This window comes from Aspergillus alliaceus, assembly GCF_009176365.1.
Source record: "Aspergillus alliaceus strain CBS 536.65 unplaced genomic scaffold BDW43scaffold_68, whole genome shotgun sequence".
In the NCBI taxonomy this organism is placed as follows: domain Eukaryota; kingdom Fungi; phylum Ascomycota; class Eurotiomycetes; order Eurotiales; family Aspergillaceae; genus Aspergillus; species Aspergillus alliaceus.
In genome coordinates this window covers 97,120-112,353 of record NW_022474751.1, presented here as the reverse complement: position 1 = coordinate 112,353, position 15,234 = coordinate 97,120, and the positions used below count along the sequence as shown (strand labels likewise).

The window sequence follows — 15,234 nt, the reverse complement described above, 5'->3', positions numbered from 1 at the left end:
GAGTTCAGTAACACGTTGGTCACCCAACGGTTGTGGAACCTTGATAGGAAGAATTCTTATGTTGGTGGATATAGAGTAACACAGATTCTCATTGAACTCTTTCCCTTCTTTCTGTTTCTTTTTCTTTTTCTTTTTCTTTTTCTTTCTTTCCCCCCTTCCCCTACCTCGTTCACGGAAGACGGACGAGAGGTAGGGTTATCCCAGTCACCACCTTCCAATGTGTAACTGAAGTCCTCAATCGCAACACGAGCTGAGACTGACGATATTTCTCCTATTTTCCCGTCGGTACTAAAGTCGAAGGACAAGAACTGTCAGTGCCAGGAGAATTGAGCCAGTGTTGATGGCTAACCGGAGCAAACCCTAAATTGCTACATCTTATTGTGAGATTGAGATAAAGCCTTTTATACTCAACAAACCATCCCTCGAGGGTGTACAGCGACTGTTACTGAATTCTCTGTTTCTCTCCCCCACCGTTCATGCCAAGAGGATATGGGTATAATGGCACTGTCCGCTATTTCGCACAAGGGCAAATAAGATAGTGCTTGCTAACCAGATTGAAATCTAGTCCGAAGCCCTTGTGCTACCTAGGTATCCAGTTATACCCAAGGTGTTTGCTCTCAGTTCCATAATAGCTTGAGATGCAAGGACAAAATGATCGAACAGACTCTGTTCTCACCTAGATTGATGGTTTTAGGACTAGAGTTGGGGTATCACGAACATCCGTCTGTGCGCTGTTGATGTGATGACACTGACATTAGAACCGGGATACGACAGCTCATTTTGATCATGCCCGTAAGATGGAAAAAGAAAAAGATTCCAAGCCCCATCAGTCTCATGCTTCCGTACCATTTCTCCCTTCCTCCAGATGCACTTCGCGAGGTTCAATCTCGCTCTTATTAAATATATCTGGATACTCTTCCATCTGGAGGCTCATCTTTGCCAAGTATAATGTCGGCTCTATCCCGACCCCTCCCGCCGGGGATTGCGCCCCCTTTGGCAGCGGACAATGACTATAATCACAGTGGTTTGATTGTTGTCATCACCTCTTTGGCTTTGTTCCTAGTTCTGGCGTCTCTGTCGGTCCGCATATTTGCCGCTACAAAAAGATCCTTTGTTCTGAAAGACGATTATATACTACTCATAGTAGTGGTATGTGTCGCGAACAGCACCTCCTTCTGCCGAGTCCGGTTTACGCATCGACGAGGTACATTCGGTCGCTCACTGATTTGCAAACAGATGTGCGCATGCGTACAAGTATCCGTCACGTTGGTCTCTGTCCAGTATGGATGGGGGAAACTTTCACATATGATATTGGATAGAGACTTTATGCCAATGCTGAAGGTGCGACGGTCCCTGAGGTGTCTGGAAACAGGCGTACTGATATGATATTCGTCTGATCCCAGGCTGTGTATGTGGCAGACCTCTTCTATGTCCTTGTCCTTGGCCTTTCGAAGATTTGTACCATGGTATTCTACCGAAGCCTTTCGATACGCCAAACTTTGTGGACGAATAGTGCTATTCTTGCTGGTTGCTCAGTATGGACTGTTCTTGCGATGGGGATACTGGGAGCTCGTTGCAGCGAAGATCCATGGAAAGATATCGATAGTCGCTGCGCTGGTCTTGTGGGTCACTTCAGTTACTGTGATATGTATCCTGGTCATTGCCGACCTGACTTGTGAGTTATAGCTGCCACGTTGGAAGGCGACCTGCGCCCTCGATATCACCCTGGAAGCACTTATTCTCGCCTACCCCACCAAGGTTATCTACAAGGTCCAAATCTCCTTCTGGAAGAAATGCATTGTCTTCACGGTCCTTAGCTGCCGCATCATGTATGTTTGACCTCATTTAATTGCGTATCGCCCTACTCATAGATCTCCCCAGTCTGATTCCCCTATCTGCTGTCCATCTTCATTTCATCCAGCAACAGACCTACTCATCTACTCCGACCTTAATCGGAACGTACGCCACAACAGTCGCTGAACTTCATCTCGGTGTTAGTGTTCTCGTGCTTACCGTGTCATCTCTGAAGATGTTCGTAGCAGTCTACGAGGATGAACAAGGACTTGCATATACCGAAGATATTTCGAAATCACAAGGTATCAGCGATAATAGTCACCAGTCGAAGTCAAGGTTGTGGAGATGGTCTCGGCAAACGAAGGAGCCCAGCATGTCGTCTACGGGTTATGAAGACGATTGTATCGTCCCTTTGGCCTCAGGAGCCCGAAACAACATCAATGCCATTGTCAAAAGCGTACAAATTTCGGTTACTCACGAAGCTCGTGAGAATATCGAGCTGGGAGAAAGAGGGCCGCCTTCTAGCTCGTGTGGGAATAAGAACCATACAAATGATGTTTAGATGAATACCTGATAAAAGAACGGTTATTGATAGTGGCCTATCAAGACAGTATTTTTAATTAACAGACAAATAACGTGCACATGTTGTAGTACGTAGATGTATGAATATGTAGGCAAGGGTATATAGGGCCACAACCATTGACCGTCAAAGAAAGTGAAGGACATCTTACCCTTAGTAAAAGAGTTTAGTCTGTCCTTCATGGATTTACTACCGTACAGGAATGACTGCCTGTCTTCGACCCCCAGCGGGGGAGGAGCTGTGCTATTTATGTGACTACTGCCGATCATACACGATATACAGGAGCTTTTGCATAGATTCATCCGATTGAACATAACACAAGGCTACATTATACTATAACCAGAGGTTATGGTAGGAGTCTCTTAAAAGAGTGTCAAACTAATTTTTCTTTGTCTATATATGCACTCACGTAATATGGACGCCCTTACTCAGCTTTCTTGGAAGCTTTCGTTCTCAGCTTCATGAACAAATACACTAAGCCATATGAGCTGAAGATAAAGATCACGAAGATCCCCACGTCTCTCCAACCGAAGTAATAGTCATTCAAATTCAATGTTTTCAAGTAACCATCCCCGCTAGTATATGGACAGACACGGCACTCGGAGCGAGCTTCGGGATTGACTAAATTGGCGTCTGACTCTCCCAGATATGCAGAAACGTATTCCAGACATGTCATGTCGGAAGGCGGGTCAAATATGGCGAACTCGGAGTCAGTACACTTCACATTGACGTCAAACATATTAAATACCAATAGGCTCCCGACCAGGTAAGTCGTGGGATTGAGGTAGTACATCCAGTATCTCCAGAACGGAATGATTTGGTCGTATGGGACCAAGATCCCACAGAAAGACACAATAATACCGACTAGAAGGGGGTTGACCAGTGCTGCGAAAACAGCATTGGGTGAGTACGCTGCGATAAATTGGCCAATTCCCGTATAGTAGAACTCATAGAGAACTACAACAAATAATGCAGCTCCGGCCTTATCGGAAGCTGTTGGAAATCCAACGGTATAGTACCAACAGAGGAAATAAAGGACCCCGCAGACGCATAAATATGGGAACTCGGACACAATAAGTGCTGTGACGAATGCTTTCCAGGAATACATCCTTGATTTCTTTTCTCGTGCGTCATATATATCCCGTCTCTCGATAAATAGTGGTTGGAGCTGGTTTACCACACCCGGCGCAACGAACATGAACACGAAGATGGTGAACATGCGAAGCTGCATATCATTCACGCTATCCCCAATCATCCAGTATGAAAATCCATTGAATAGGGCCAGGCCGATATGGAGATATATTTTATTGTTCACGTAGTTGGTATTGCGAAAGAGTGCAATATTCATACGGCGAAGGACAACCTTGGTTTGGTACCATAAGGAGGTTGCATACTCGCTCTCATCATAACTTGATTTGGTCATTGGTTCCTTTGAAGCCGAATCCCTGATAAGTTTGTCGAGTTCGATCATGGACTGCTGGTACTCTGGTGACCCTAGCCATACACGATGCCAATCGACACCTGAGGCCCTACCCGAAACCACGTCAATCATATGGTCTGCCGGGTTCATATGGCTAGGACAGGGTGACCCGTAGCGCTCGAAGTACTCCTTCAGTGTGTGGGCGTTCTGTCCGATCTCGCCAAAGTAGACAGTTTTGCCCCCAGGGGCCAACAACAAGAGAGTGTCAAACTGGTAGAACAATTGGGCCGATGGCTGATGGATGGTAACTAAGATGGCTTGACCCTGACTTGCGAGCTTTCTCAGAAAGCGCATGGTATTAAAGGCAGACTGTCCATCTAGTCCTGATGTTGGCTCGTCTAGAAATATCAAGATACTAGGCTTGGCGACTAACTCGACCCCAATGGTAACACGCTTCCTTTGCTCAACATTCAAACCACCTGCATTAGGCTTTCCGATGAGAGTATCGGCAATGTCTCCAAGCTCAAGTAGATCAATGATAATGTCGACGTATCGAAGCTTTTCATTTTCAGAGGTATCAGGAGGTTGCCTCAGAAGGGCTGAAAACTCCAAGGCCTCTCTAACAGTTGCGTATGGTTCGTGGACGTCAAGCTGTTCACAGTACCCAGCTGACCGTTGAAACGAAATTGGCAAAGGCCGGCCATCCACCATGATTGATCCTTCAATTTTGCCTTCCGTTTTTCTCTGGGCAAGGACGTCCAATAATGTGGTCTTCCCCGCTCCAGATGCACCCATGAGAGCACCTAACATGCCGGGCTTCACCCATCCTTGAATGTTGTCCAGTAACACACGGGGCCCGCAAGGGGTTTTGACAGTATATGTCAGGTTCTTCCAGGTAAATATAGAGGTATTCTTGACCAACTGCGCCTCATTAGTGGGCGTAGCTAAGGGTTTCGAGCCATCTGATTGCTCCTGGTCCTTCGGGGAGCTAAAGCCCTTCTCCACCGCTTGAGACTCCTCATCGTCAGCGCCGCGCCGTAGATGATGGGCCAGCTTTTCCCTAGGAATCAGTAGCTGTGCTCCGGACTCAGAGGGGCTTTTCCATAACATAGTTGCGCCAACCGTAAGGGTTACATAGAAGATCCACCAGGCCCAGAGAATACCAAAGTTCCGCCAGATGTGCGTATCGCTATATGATAAGGCACCCAGATATTGCTCTCCGGTTAAAGAGGCAAACCCTGGAACTGCACCTCTGACGCCAGCGCAGGACTGATGGGCGGTACTCACATTCGCGTAGCTTTCACCGTGAGGGATCAGGTTGCCGCCGGTGCAGCTGATGTCTTGGCCACGGAACTCGTTACTCATCAACGCATCAAAGGCGTATGCAACGGGATTAAGCCAGTATAGCCATCCAAACCACGGGTGCATTTGGACGTACTGAATTTGGTAGCCTGCGTACATGGCCATGATGGTAACAACATATCCTGATACTTTGGAAGCACCGTCGAACGTTCGGAAGATCGCACCAACGGCACGAAACAAAGCCGTAGAGCACATTGCACAAGCGAAGAGGACGATGAAGTACGTAAAGAACGCCCCAGAAGACATCTTCAGGTCGACCATGAAGTATAGAATTAGAGACCAGATACTGATCTGGAAGATTGTGATCGGAATATCAGCAGCTAATTGTCCAATACAAAACGCAGCCGGTTTGCAATAAGCAAAGGCTTTGTGCTTTACTACCATCGGCCTTCCAGAGAAGGAATCGACAACCTCAGACATAGCGCTCATGCTGTTGTATAGTATGGACCAGAATAACGCACCAGACTTGAGGAAAAGCCCAGAAGTGTCAGTGTCTACTTGGTAGTACAATGAACCGGCCACCAGAGCTTGGATTAACGTTGAGCCTTGCTTCATGGCGAACGTTTTCTTATCACCAAGGAGCACTTGATACTGGCGAATAATACAGGCACGTACCTGTGCAGCAAAGTCAACAGTAGTTATACTCCTTGGGTGGTGCTTCTCCAAAGCAACAGAATCCTTAAAATCTTTGGTCTGTTTCTGGGCAACTTCGCTAGCTGGGTAATCGTACTCAGAAGCCATCCGTGTTTGTAGAGGTGAGTTCCAGTATGATAAGAGGATGGCCTCAGCATTTCTGGGAAATATGGATTCGTATCCGGAGCAAATTCGGCGTTCCGAAGGAACTGTAACACTGGTCAGGTAATCTCCAATGTTAGCACCGTCGCTACATTGAAATCCAAGCTCCTCCATAAACCTTTGCGCTTGACTACCAGGGCCATAATAAATCTGTTTCCCCTCATCGAGAACAAGCACCTTGTCAAAAAGACGGAAAATATCATTTCCGGCCTGGTAGAGAGTCACAATAATTGAGCTGCCGTGCACATCGGCCATCGCACGCATCATTTTTGCCCAGTCCAATGCACTCGCTGCATCCAGACCCCTCGTGCTGTTATCCCAACAGTAGACAGAAGCACCAGACGCCAGACATTCCAGAATAGAAACACGCTTCCGTTCCCCGCCGGAGACGCCGCGAACATATTCATTCCCTACTTTTGTTTCTGCCGTATGAGAGATGCGAAGGCTCTCTAAGAGAAATTTCTTCATGTCTGCACGGTACGCATCTCCACTTTCAAGGTCACTAGGTAGGTGACTCGGTACCTTCAGGCGAGTAGCAAAATCCATCGTTTGCCCAACAGTCAACGTGGGGAAGAAAATCTCTTCTTCTGTATTCATAACAATTTGACCGCTGTAGTTCTCTGCAGCCTCGTCGTGTCGCATACTGCCATACCATACATCGCCTTCTACTTCTTCATACCCGGCCCTCCGGTTGGCGAGCATTTTCAATAGCGTTGTACAGCCGGACCCAGGACGCCCGAGGACAAGCAACATTTCTCCTGGTTTGACACACCCATGGCTTTGGTGCAGAATCGTTTTCAGAGGTATGCCCTGTCGGTGTTGTTGCAGGCGACTGAAAATGTTGAGCTGCGAAAAGACATTCTCATTTACTGTGGCTTCTGTGCTTTTCGCTTTGACAGTTAGGTTGTTCCAGGTGACTCCGAGGCGTCGAGGCTTGTACCCAGATTCTATGTTCCGCTGCAAGATATTTTCGAACTGGGAGGCCAATGAACTAGGCTCGGCTTTATTCAAAGAGGGCTTGTGTTCTTCAAGGGTACAGTTTGTGATCGAGGACGTAGCGGTGGGACTTTCCATGGTTGAAGGCCGTGAGACGATATCGAAAAGCGCTCACCATGAGCCAACGCCGACTTGAAGGCAAACGCTTGAGATGATTGATGAAACTAAAGGGTAAAAAGGAACAAACAAGATAGATAGCTTGTCTTAAATACTCTATTCTGGAAGACCGCCATTGATGTTTGGCCCGCATCCTTGAAAAATATTAGTGGAAGCTAGCCCACCAATTTCCGATACTTGACATATTCTAGAACATACAAAGCCAGTATACTCCATAATAGTGGAGGGTTAGGAGATCTATAGCCTGGGATTGGCTGTTCGGATTGAGAGTCGGACTTTCGGACAGTCGTATTCGGATCCAAGCAAAGTTCTAGTTTTCCAGATAGCTAACAAAAGGCTCTCGAGAACGCTTGACGAGGGCTTTGTGGGTAAATTCTACAAGAATGAACCACGCATAGAACGTGAAGTTCAAGTTATATGCCTTCGTTTTCTGAAAAGTATCACCATACTATATTTTGCTGCAAGGCTGGACGACCGGGGGTAGGTTATTACCCTAAGTAGCTAAGCCCATAGAGGCAGGCGGTCTACAGCTTCGTATTGAAGGTAGCATCGGACTATCTTCCGAATTTCCGGTTGGATTTCTATATAATAATACTAATTTCCGAAAGGTCCGAAATGCCGACAAAGCGAAAGACGTCGACCGCAAGTGACTAACTCACCCTTTGCTAGGGGATTGTTTTTACCTTGGAGGTAAACCTAGAGAAATTGTCTCATATCTGATGGCCGAAACGTCTGGTGCCTTGCCCTTGGCAACACTCCTCAGACTCCCAGCTGTAAGTACCCCCGATAGCTTCTGCCCATTCTTCGTGCGCTCCATTGGTAATATGCCGTTCAGAGATCTTATGGGAGAGCTTAATAGCTAACAGAAAGTATCATTCTTTTGGGCCTTGCGCTAGTGCGACCTATGTCACGCAAGGAAGGTAATCAATGTCCTCATTTGTTATAGCGCTAGTGATTGTGAGTAAATTTGTATATCTAATACCATTCTTCCAAATCAGGTGAAATGCGATCGGCAGCCACAATGTAATGGTTGTTTAAGTGCCCATGTGTCATGTATTCGCTCGAGACCTAAACATCCTCGTCGAACTAGAGCCTCCCGGTAAGTGAAGCCATTTGCTACTCCATGGAAAGCTTTGATAGATGATGACATGCAGTTTCCGAGGTCCCGGACATACTAGCCGGAAACATGGAGTAATATCCTCCAGGGGTTCACCGGGTCTTGGAATGAGCCTTGGTGGGCTTGATACTTCTCGAGCACCATCCTCGAACACTACGGAAGCACCTAGACAGCCGAGACACATAGCGGCTCAAACGATTGATGTTGTCCGCTCTCCTGGCTATGTGCACCAAGCAAACGAAGTCAGTATAATTCGACGTGAACTAGACTCAAATTCGTCCCTTTCTACAAGTCGCAGGCACGTTCTAGAGTCTGCCCTATCCTTGATTAGTGACTTTAGCAATCTCTCGCATTTAGTCGGAGGCTCCAGCTATGATCAAGGGCCAGAGGACGATGCATCTGCAGACAATATAGTCCTTCCCGAATTATTTTTCATGATGATGAATCGTACGTACATTGCTTTCTAATCTTGTCTATCTCTGCCATCTAAGGTTTTTTAGCCTCTTCCGACTATTCCGCGCCGTGGAAGCTTCACTGGCCTGATCATTTATCTCATGAAAGACTTGAGAGTATGTGTCTAGCAGTCATTAATGGCAAAGCAACCGGCCAAATAGAATCTCAGTACAAGGTTTGCATATTTGCCCGAGCTGTTACCTACATGAACAGATGGTTGCGTGTCTGCACGTCGAGCGAATTGGCACAAGCTCTAGAGTCTTCCAAGAAAAGTTACATCGCTGCTGCCCTCCGGTCAATCCGACAGCTTGATATTCTGCACAAACCCAGCCTGTTGATGCTTCAGTCTTTGCTTTCGGGGGTGAGTACAATTCGAGCCACATGTTATCATCGCACTTGGGATAACCTAACATTCATCACTAGGTTAACTTAATGCAAAACTTGGGCGATACCACTCAAGCTTGGACTTTTACAGCTTTCGCATCTCGGTTATTGGTGGCATTGGGTTATCATAGCATGGACTTTAGGATGCTAGAGGAGTGTGATCAATCCCACGAGATACGCGGTTGTATACGGTGGTGCTATTACTTTGATAAGGCTCTGAGCATGCTTCTTGTGCGACCGCCATCCTTGCCGGCCCTGAGTATTGAGCCGGTTTCTTTGCTTCAGTCAAGGCCAACAGACCCCTTGGATCTGAAAGCTAATATTTTGATCAAGTTAGCACATGTGCTGGATGGTGCACTTTCTTTGCTAGCGCCTGGCGATGGGATCCCCGATAACCAAGCGCTGGGAGCTATCGCCCGCTTAGAAGTCGAGTTGCAAGACATATGGGAGGAATTGTGCGAAGTAAGTCTCCCACCCGTCTTACCACCAGTTATTCTAACGCCACTTAGGCCCGAGCCAAATCGAGTGGCACATTAGAACTACGTTTGGAATGGGATGCTGTGGATTTCACCTATCATTCTATCATAACAACAGTCTTGCGACTGAATTCAATTTCCTTACATGACCATCGTGTACGTGAGCGCTGCTTATCCCACGCTCGCAGAGCGCTACGGTCAATGAATGTGCTACAATGTCATATCTTGCGTGGTGAACAGATCTATCACGATTTTGTTTTCTGGTATGGGCACACCACTTTGGGGCTATATAAGAGATGAACAGGTAACTTACAAGAATAGGACCATACTTCTCTACCCGCTTACACCTTTCTTCATCATTTTCTGTAATGTCCTTGCAACGTCTAATCGTGAGGACTATAATCTTTTAACTCAAATAACCGCCGCCTTGTCTCGCATCAAAGAATATAATCCTTCTATTTTTCGATTGCATGGACTATTTTCACAATTTATAGCTTTATGTGATCAGCTTTATGAGGCGATAGCTCAGGATGCATCACAGCAACCTGTACCGACCATGGGCGCAGTCCACAGCCACGACACTGAAGGCCCTGTCCCTAGAGGGTTTAGCATCTCAGCGTCTGCTCAACTCCAGGGATCATCTACCGCACGGGCACACAGCATTGATACCACTCAACTCGCGACTTCGGAGCCACAGGCATCGTATTCAGATCCGGAGGGCCTTGGAGCTAGTGGGGAAGGGCTGTATCAGAGACCATCATCATTGTGGGATGATGGACTTATGTGGGAGCTTTTCAATGTCCAGCCCACCATTGAATGGTTCGATGCAGGATACAAAGACAGTGCGACTGGATTGTAATATATCCGATAGTACATCAATATCGCATACAAGGGCCAAAAACGTGCCTCAAGAAATGGATGCATCGCCGGATACAGTGACTTCAGTGGCTTCCAGTCGCTTTTCGTCTTCGTTAATGGAAAGGCCGGCTCGATCAGCGGATGGATGAACTGAAGAGCACAAATTGGGCGAGACTGAAGACTGATATTCATCTGGAGATCCCAGATGGGTGGTAATCTACAATGTACCCATGTATTTGGTATGCCGGAGAATCTTCCATTCTTGGTGTCCCAGGTGATGCGTCTCGAAAATGAGACATGTCCAATCTAGACAACGGGGAAAGCATGTTGGATCTGAGGCAGTTTTTCTCACGGGCGCGCAGCCTGGAGAGATGTATTGGTACATGGAAATCCCACCTCCACCCCTTTTCGCGGCGAAGACGATGAGGATGGCCAGGGCAGTGGTAGTAGTACTTCTCAGTTCAACAATATACTAACCCATCATATGGTCCTTGCTCTGCACAAAGCACTGCTGGTATTCTTCTACCAGCGCATATAAAGTGTCGGTCCAGCCATACTGCAAGATAGAGTCTGGCAGATCCTCCCGACTGGCCCTTTGCTATGGGCTGCATTTATTGCAGCTTGTGAAGCGCTTGGCCCGACACTACAAGACAGGTTCACACAGTGATTCGATAGGCCGTTCAAAGCAAGTGGGCTTCAGAATTTAAAGCTCGCCCTCACTATAGCCAAGAGAGTGTGGCTCCGAGGTTATGCTAAATGAACTGTGATACTACACTCCCCAGTCGGATATCTTGACGCTTAACTTCATATAAACACAACCATAGTTATACATTTTATTCTTCTATACATTGAAACGTAGCTGACAAATCATCGCGGCGATAAAGCGTATGATCCGTATCTAAATTTCAACAATGCGAGATGCATACTCATCCGCATTGAACATAGCTCCATCAAGATCACCGTCTATGAGTACGGTGCGCCATCCCCTACCTGCTTTCCAGTAGGATACTTACCGAAACAGGCCTCCTGGTATTTAGCCTTCTCCTTTAGTGTCGGGACACCGCTCAGGAACTCATTGACCGGACAAAAACCATTCTGAGAATTCTCACAACCAACGAGTCCGTCCAGCGGCAGCGGAGCATCATTGAGCACAAAACGGATGTATTTCTTTGTATCATGGACAGACTCCAAGTGAGGGTTGACATAGAGGATTGGGTCTAGAGTGTTGAAAGAGACATTGCTGGGGCATGTCCAGATCTCAGACATGAATCGAGCACCGAAAGGAGTTAAATCGTTAAGAGCAAATGTGCGGTTTGGGGGGGCATGATCCACGTGGATTGGAAGACCATGGGGACCGTACTTGAAATGCTCAAGGCCAAGAGCGGAGATGACAGAGAGGATTATATCATCGTGCGACATATCCATATAGAATGGCTGGTTCATGGGGAACTGAGCAGTGTTGTCATCGTAGGTGTAATTCACACTAGTGTCACTAGAGTGGATTAGTTTACCCTCAAGTCTAGCTGCGAGTTCCAGGACGTAGCCAATGCCCTGGGCACGGCCTGTTGGGGAGCCGAATGCGAAGTTGCCATAATACTGGATATCAATATTATAGGCGAAGTCCTTCCACTCTTGTTCGGTGAAGAGGGAGCAGAAAAATGACCCTCCTAGACTGGTGTGCTCATAAATACATAGGTTTTGCATTGCGAGGACATCGTAAGCTGTCAGCTTAAAGTCATCGGGAAGATATCTGGCAAGTCGAGAGAGAGCATTCTTGGTATAGCGAGGAATAAACACCTGGGCAGACTCATCGCTGGTCCAATTCAAGTCAGCTTGGCTGCCCGAACCCTATGGAGAGGACAGTGGTGGAAAGGTACTCACCCAGCAGTCTTATCACCAAGACAAGAAACATATGAAGCGAGAGTATTGTTGAAGAAACCTTCTGTCTCCGGAATGATAACCAAATCATACTGATCGTAAGAGCTATTGGCACCGCTATTGCCGAAGAATCCGCCTGGCCCGACACGTAAGACTTATTGACCTTCATCCTGGGAATTGCGGGAAAACTCACTGAGCCACCACCGGGCACTCTCTAGAATGCGCCCCTGGGAAGTAGTTCTGAACACGGGCTTCGGCCGTGCGGTACCGTTAGGATATACATTCAAGGACTCATTCCAGGCGGCCACATTATCACGACCAGGACGATACAACAGCCTGCCGTACTTGATCCAAAAGTTGGCACCGGATGCGTCTTCAGTCGCAGCCCCGTTTTCCATCAGGGTGTTTTCTCCGACCACATATTCCCAGTCATTAAGGAACTTCAGAGGGCCTTTCGCCACTGCTTTGCCTGGGTTGGCCTTGGTATAGTTGACCAATTTAGAGGCGAAATCTCCCATGCCTCTCCCATCCAAGAGATTGCTGGTGGGGAACCGCTCAGCATGGCGATGCAGTACATGAACCTGTGACAGCTCACAACCTTGGGGCGTACCCTTGGCTACGCCGAAGCTGTCGGCATTCTTATAAGGACTCAGATTGGCCCAGCTCTTGGTCATGTCAAACCCCGATGTATAAGTAGCACCGGTTGGCTCAGATGCAGAGCCTGATGAAGTAGGCGAAGCATGGGGTGCGGCGAAACCCACACCAGCCAGGGCAGTCAAGCATACGCCAAGGGTGAGGTGCTTCATGGCGTATAGCTTATCACGACGGATTGCCAACCTGAAAGAAAGATGGGACAGTGGTTAGGACTTGGGATAGACAAGCCCAACCTTTTTATAACCCATTTTCTTTTCTTGAAAAAAAAAATCACATTACATGTGACGGCTGTTTATTCGTATAAGTCCATCAAGAATCCAAGGTGTCTCTGTCGATCAAAAGATATGTGCCCCAAATATCCCGCATTTTGGTCTCCACCACTGTAACTGTGACTAATATGAATGGGATTCTAGGCGGACCGAGTGTCCAATGTAATCCCTGGAGGGTGCTCTTGTTATATATCATGGCGAGTATGTCACAGATACAAAAAGAATCTTCCCTGCTTTCCCCAATAATGTTATTTTGGGACGTACTGTCAGCTGTTGTTCTGTTTGAATTTGCTGCAGCCACGTACTTTCTTGTTCGAAGCGTTTTCGACTGCAGAGGGAGTCTGTCTCCACATAAATGGGGATAAAAAAGTCCGTCGGAATTTTGTCTCCGTTCTCCACACATCTCGGGGTTACATTCAAGATGGACGAACCACGGCACTATCCCCGTAGAATTTTGCGATCAATGCCGTTGGCCTGACGCTGCCTCACACAAATGCCTTGAAGAAAAAGAAGAGAAAAAGTTACTCAATAGCCACTGCAGAGGGAAACATGCCCGAGCAATCTCCATTACAACGCCTCACGGTTCCGCGGCAAGTGAACTCGTCGGGAGTCGAGATAATTTCTATTCTATTTTATTCCGATATATCTTCAGCCAATTGATAAATAGAACTTAGACTTAATCTCTAGTAGAGGACGAAGTGGTTTACATATGCACTTTGGTGTCAAATTTTCGTGAGGCAGAAGACAGCAGTCACTCACTCGCCATCAATTGATGGAAGTCTCCCCCACGCTGCGAGCCACCCGCAAAATGGGCTTGGGGTCGTGGGGCACTTTTGGACTGTAGTTTGCGCTAGATAATCAAGACAGGATTGAGCTCGACCGAGCAACTTCCTAATAGGATAGTAAGGGGTGTGGAGACTTCATTCCGGACGAATACGACGTATTAAATGTCCTGATGACGTTGGAAGCCCTACAAGGCAAATGGCCTCCACTACTGTTCACGCCACTCGTATTCTTTCACTGAAGCCCTAGTCCGACCGAAATCCTGCTGCGGACACTCCTCGAGTCCTTGACTTAAGGGATAAGATTTATGGTTAATGTCCGATGACTTCCAGCCTTCCAGCACTGCATAAGCCATAAATGAGTCATGGAACGAAGGTCAAATGAAAACCATTTCGTTCCTATAGGAAACGGGCTTCAGCTCGCCTAGATTCTACATCACACTCACGATTCTAACTAGACTTGTTTAAAGAGACGTCTGTGATAGCCTTTCCATCTAACTAACACGACGAGCGTGGTCACTAATGGATCCTTACGAGAGCATTGCGGTCGCCGACAAGTTCATTTCTACCTAATCCTGAAACGCCAAGGCAGTCAACGAATTTTCCTTGTTCGTACGACTTGTGTACTTTGTTCTAAATCTCAAGGGTCCATTTTAGCCCTCTGTCAAGATATTCGACCTCTTAACTGTTTTTAGCACCTGTGAGGGTTCATTCCATGACAGTATTTCTCCTATATCGGTATTTTGTGGTCGACGGGTCGAATGAAAGTTCATTCACCACATATGGTTAATTGCCACAGGATGAAAGAGTGCTGCCTTTTATCCTAATATTCGCGGATACACTACGTATAGTTGTAGTAAGTAGACTGTGATGGGCCCTGCAAAATGCTCTACTAAGACCGCTGAACAAGTCTAGGTATGCAGATTCATGTTACGATCTCGCGTAAACCATCTAAGTTACATTAAGAGTATAAAATATTTAGCTTTTGCAAGGTACCAACTGCTCAATTCACTTGCCCATTACTCGTCCAAGTCGCTGTCGCTAGTGACCAGAAAGGTCGACCGTGTTACATTCAGGGTAGTTCACCTTCATTTAAATCTCGTCTCTGGGTTATGTGCTGAGAATGTAACGGGAAATCAGATAGCTGGGGGTTTATTAAACAAGGTTTAATTTAGATTTCTGGTCATGTCTAGGCTATATTATATCATTCCATGTAAATGTCAATGATTACGTCTCAATCCCTCATTCATTCATTCTTGTTCCGCTTCGAATCTACCTGAGCTGATACTTCTGTTAGGG

General features: G+C 46.9%; 4 protein-coding genes across 4 annotated transcripts; 2 read left to right on the top strand and 2 right to left on the bottom strand.

The window, feature by feature from the left end:
* Positions 1–948: 948 nt before the first annotated feature.
* On the top strand, positions 949–2,356 carry BDW43DRAFT_316097 (uncharacterized protein; the record flags this gene model as incomplete). Its single annotated transcript, XM_032048204.1, has 5 exons — positions 949–1,149; positions 1,237–1,341; positions 1,404–1,622; positions 1,687–1,829; positions 1,882–2,356. 5 exons carry the CDS (start codon positions 949–951, stop codon positions 2,354–2,356), a joined length of 1,143 nt encoding a protein of 380 aa, XP_031895081.1.
* A 442-nt stretch (positions 2,357–2,798) lies between these two features.
* On the bottom strand, positions 2,799–7,025 carry BDW43DRAFT_316096 (ABC-2 type transporter-domain-containing protein; the record flags this gene model as incomplete). Its single annotated transcript, XM_032048203.1, has 1 exon — positions 2,799–7,025. The coding sequence occupies one exon, from the start codon at positions 7,023–7,025 to the stop codon at positions 2,799–2,801; it is 4,227 nt and encodes a 1,408-aa protein (XP_031895080.1).
* A 1,263-nt stretch (positions 7,026–8,288) lies between these two features.
* Positions 8,289–10,353, top strand: BDW43DRAFT_316095 (fungal specific transcription factor domain-containing protein; the record flags this gene model as incomplete). Its single annotated transcript, XM_032048202.1, has 5 exons — positions 8,289–8,628; positions 8,682–8,995; positions 9,058–9,480; positions 9,528–9,757; positions 9,816–10,353. The coding sequence occupies 5 exons, from the start codon at positions 8,289–8,291 to the stop codon at positions 10,351–10,353; spliced, it is 1,845 nt and encodes a 614-aa protein (XP_031895079.1).
* An 884-nt stretch (positions 10,354–11,237) lies between these two features.
* BDW43DRAFT_323042 (histidine phosphatase family protein) lies at positions 11,238–13,067 on the bottom strand. Its single transcript, XM_032049673.1, has 3 exons — positions 12,424–13,067; positions 12,234–12,366; positions 11,238–12,165 (listed from the first exon to the last, which is right to left on the bottom strand). Exons 1-3 carry the CDS (start codon positions 13,034–13,036, stop codon positions 11,316–11,318), a joined length of 1,596 nt encoding a protein of 531 aa, XP_031895078.1. The 5' UTR covers positions 13,037–13,067; the 3' UTR covers positions 11,238–11,315.
* Between the last annotated feature and the right edge of the window lie 2,167 nt (positions 13,068–15,234).

Bases quoted from the DNA above. Each gene is read 5' to 3' on its own strand.
- BDW43DRAFT_323042 (XM_032049673.1), bottom strand. From the start codon at position 13,036: ATGAAGCACCTCACCCTTGGCGTATGCTTGACTGCCCTGGCTGGTGTG. The intron at 12,367-12,423 runs GTGAGTTTTCCC...GTGTCGGGCCAG, and splicing joins GAGTGCCCGGTGGTGGCTCA to GCGGATTCTTCGGCAATAGC. The intron at 12,166-12,233 runs GTGAGTACCTTT...GAATTGGACCAG, and splicing joins CTTGGTGATAAGACTGCTGG to CGATGAGTCTGCCCAGGTGT.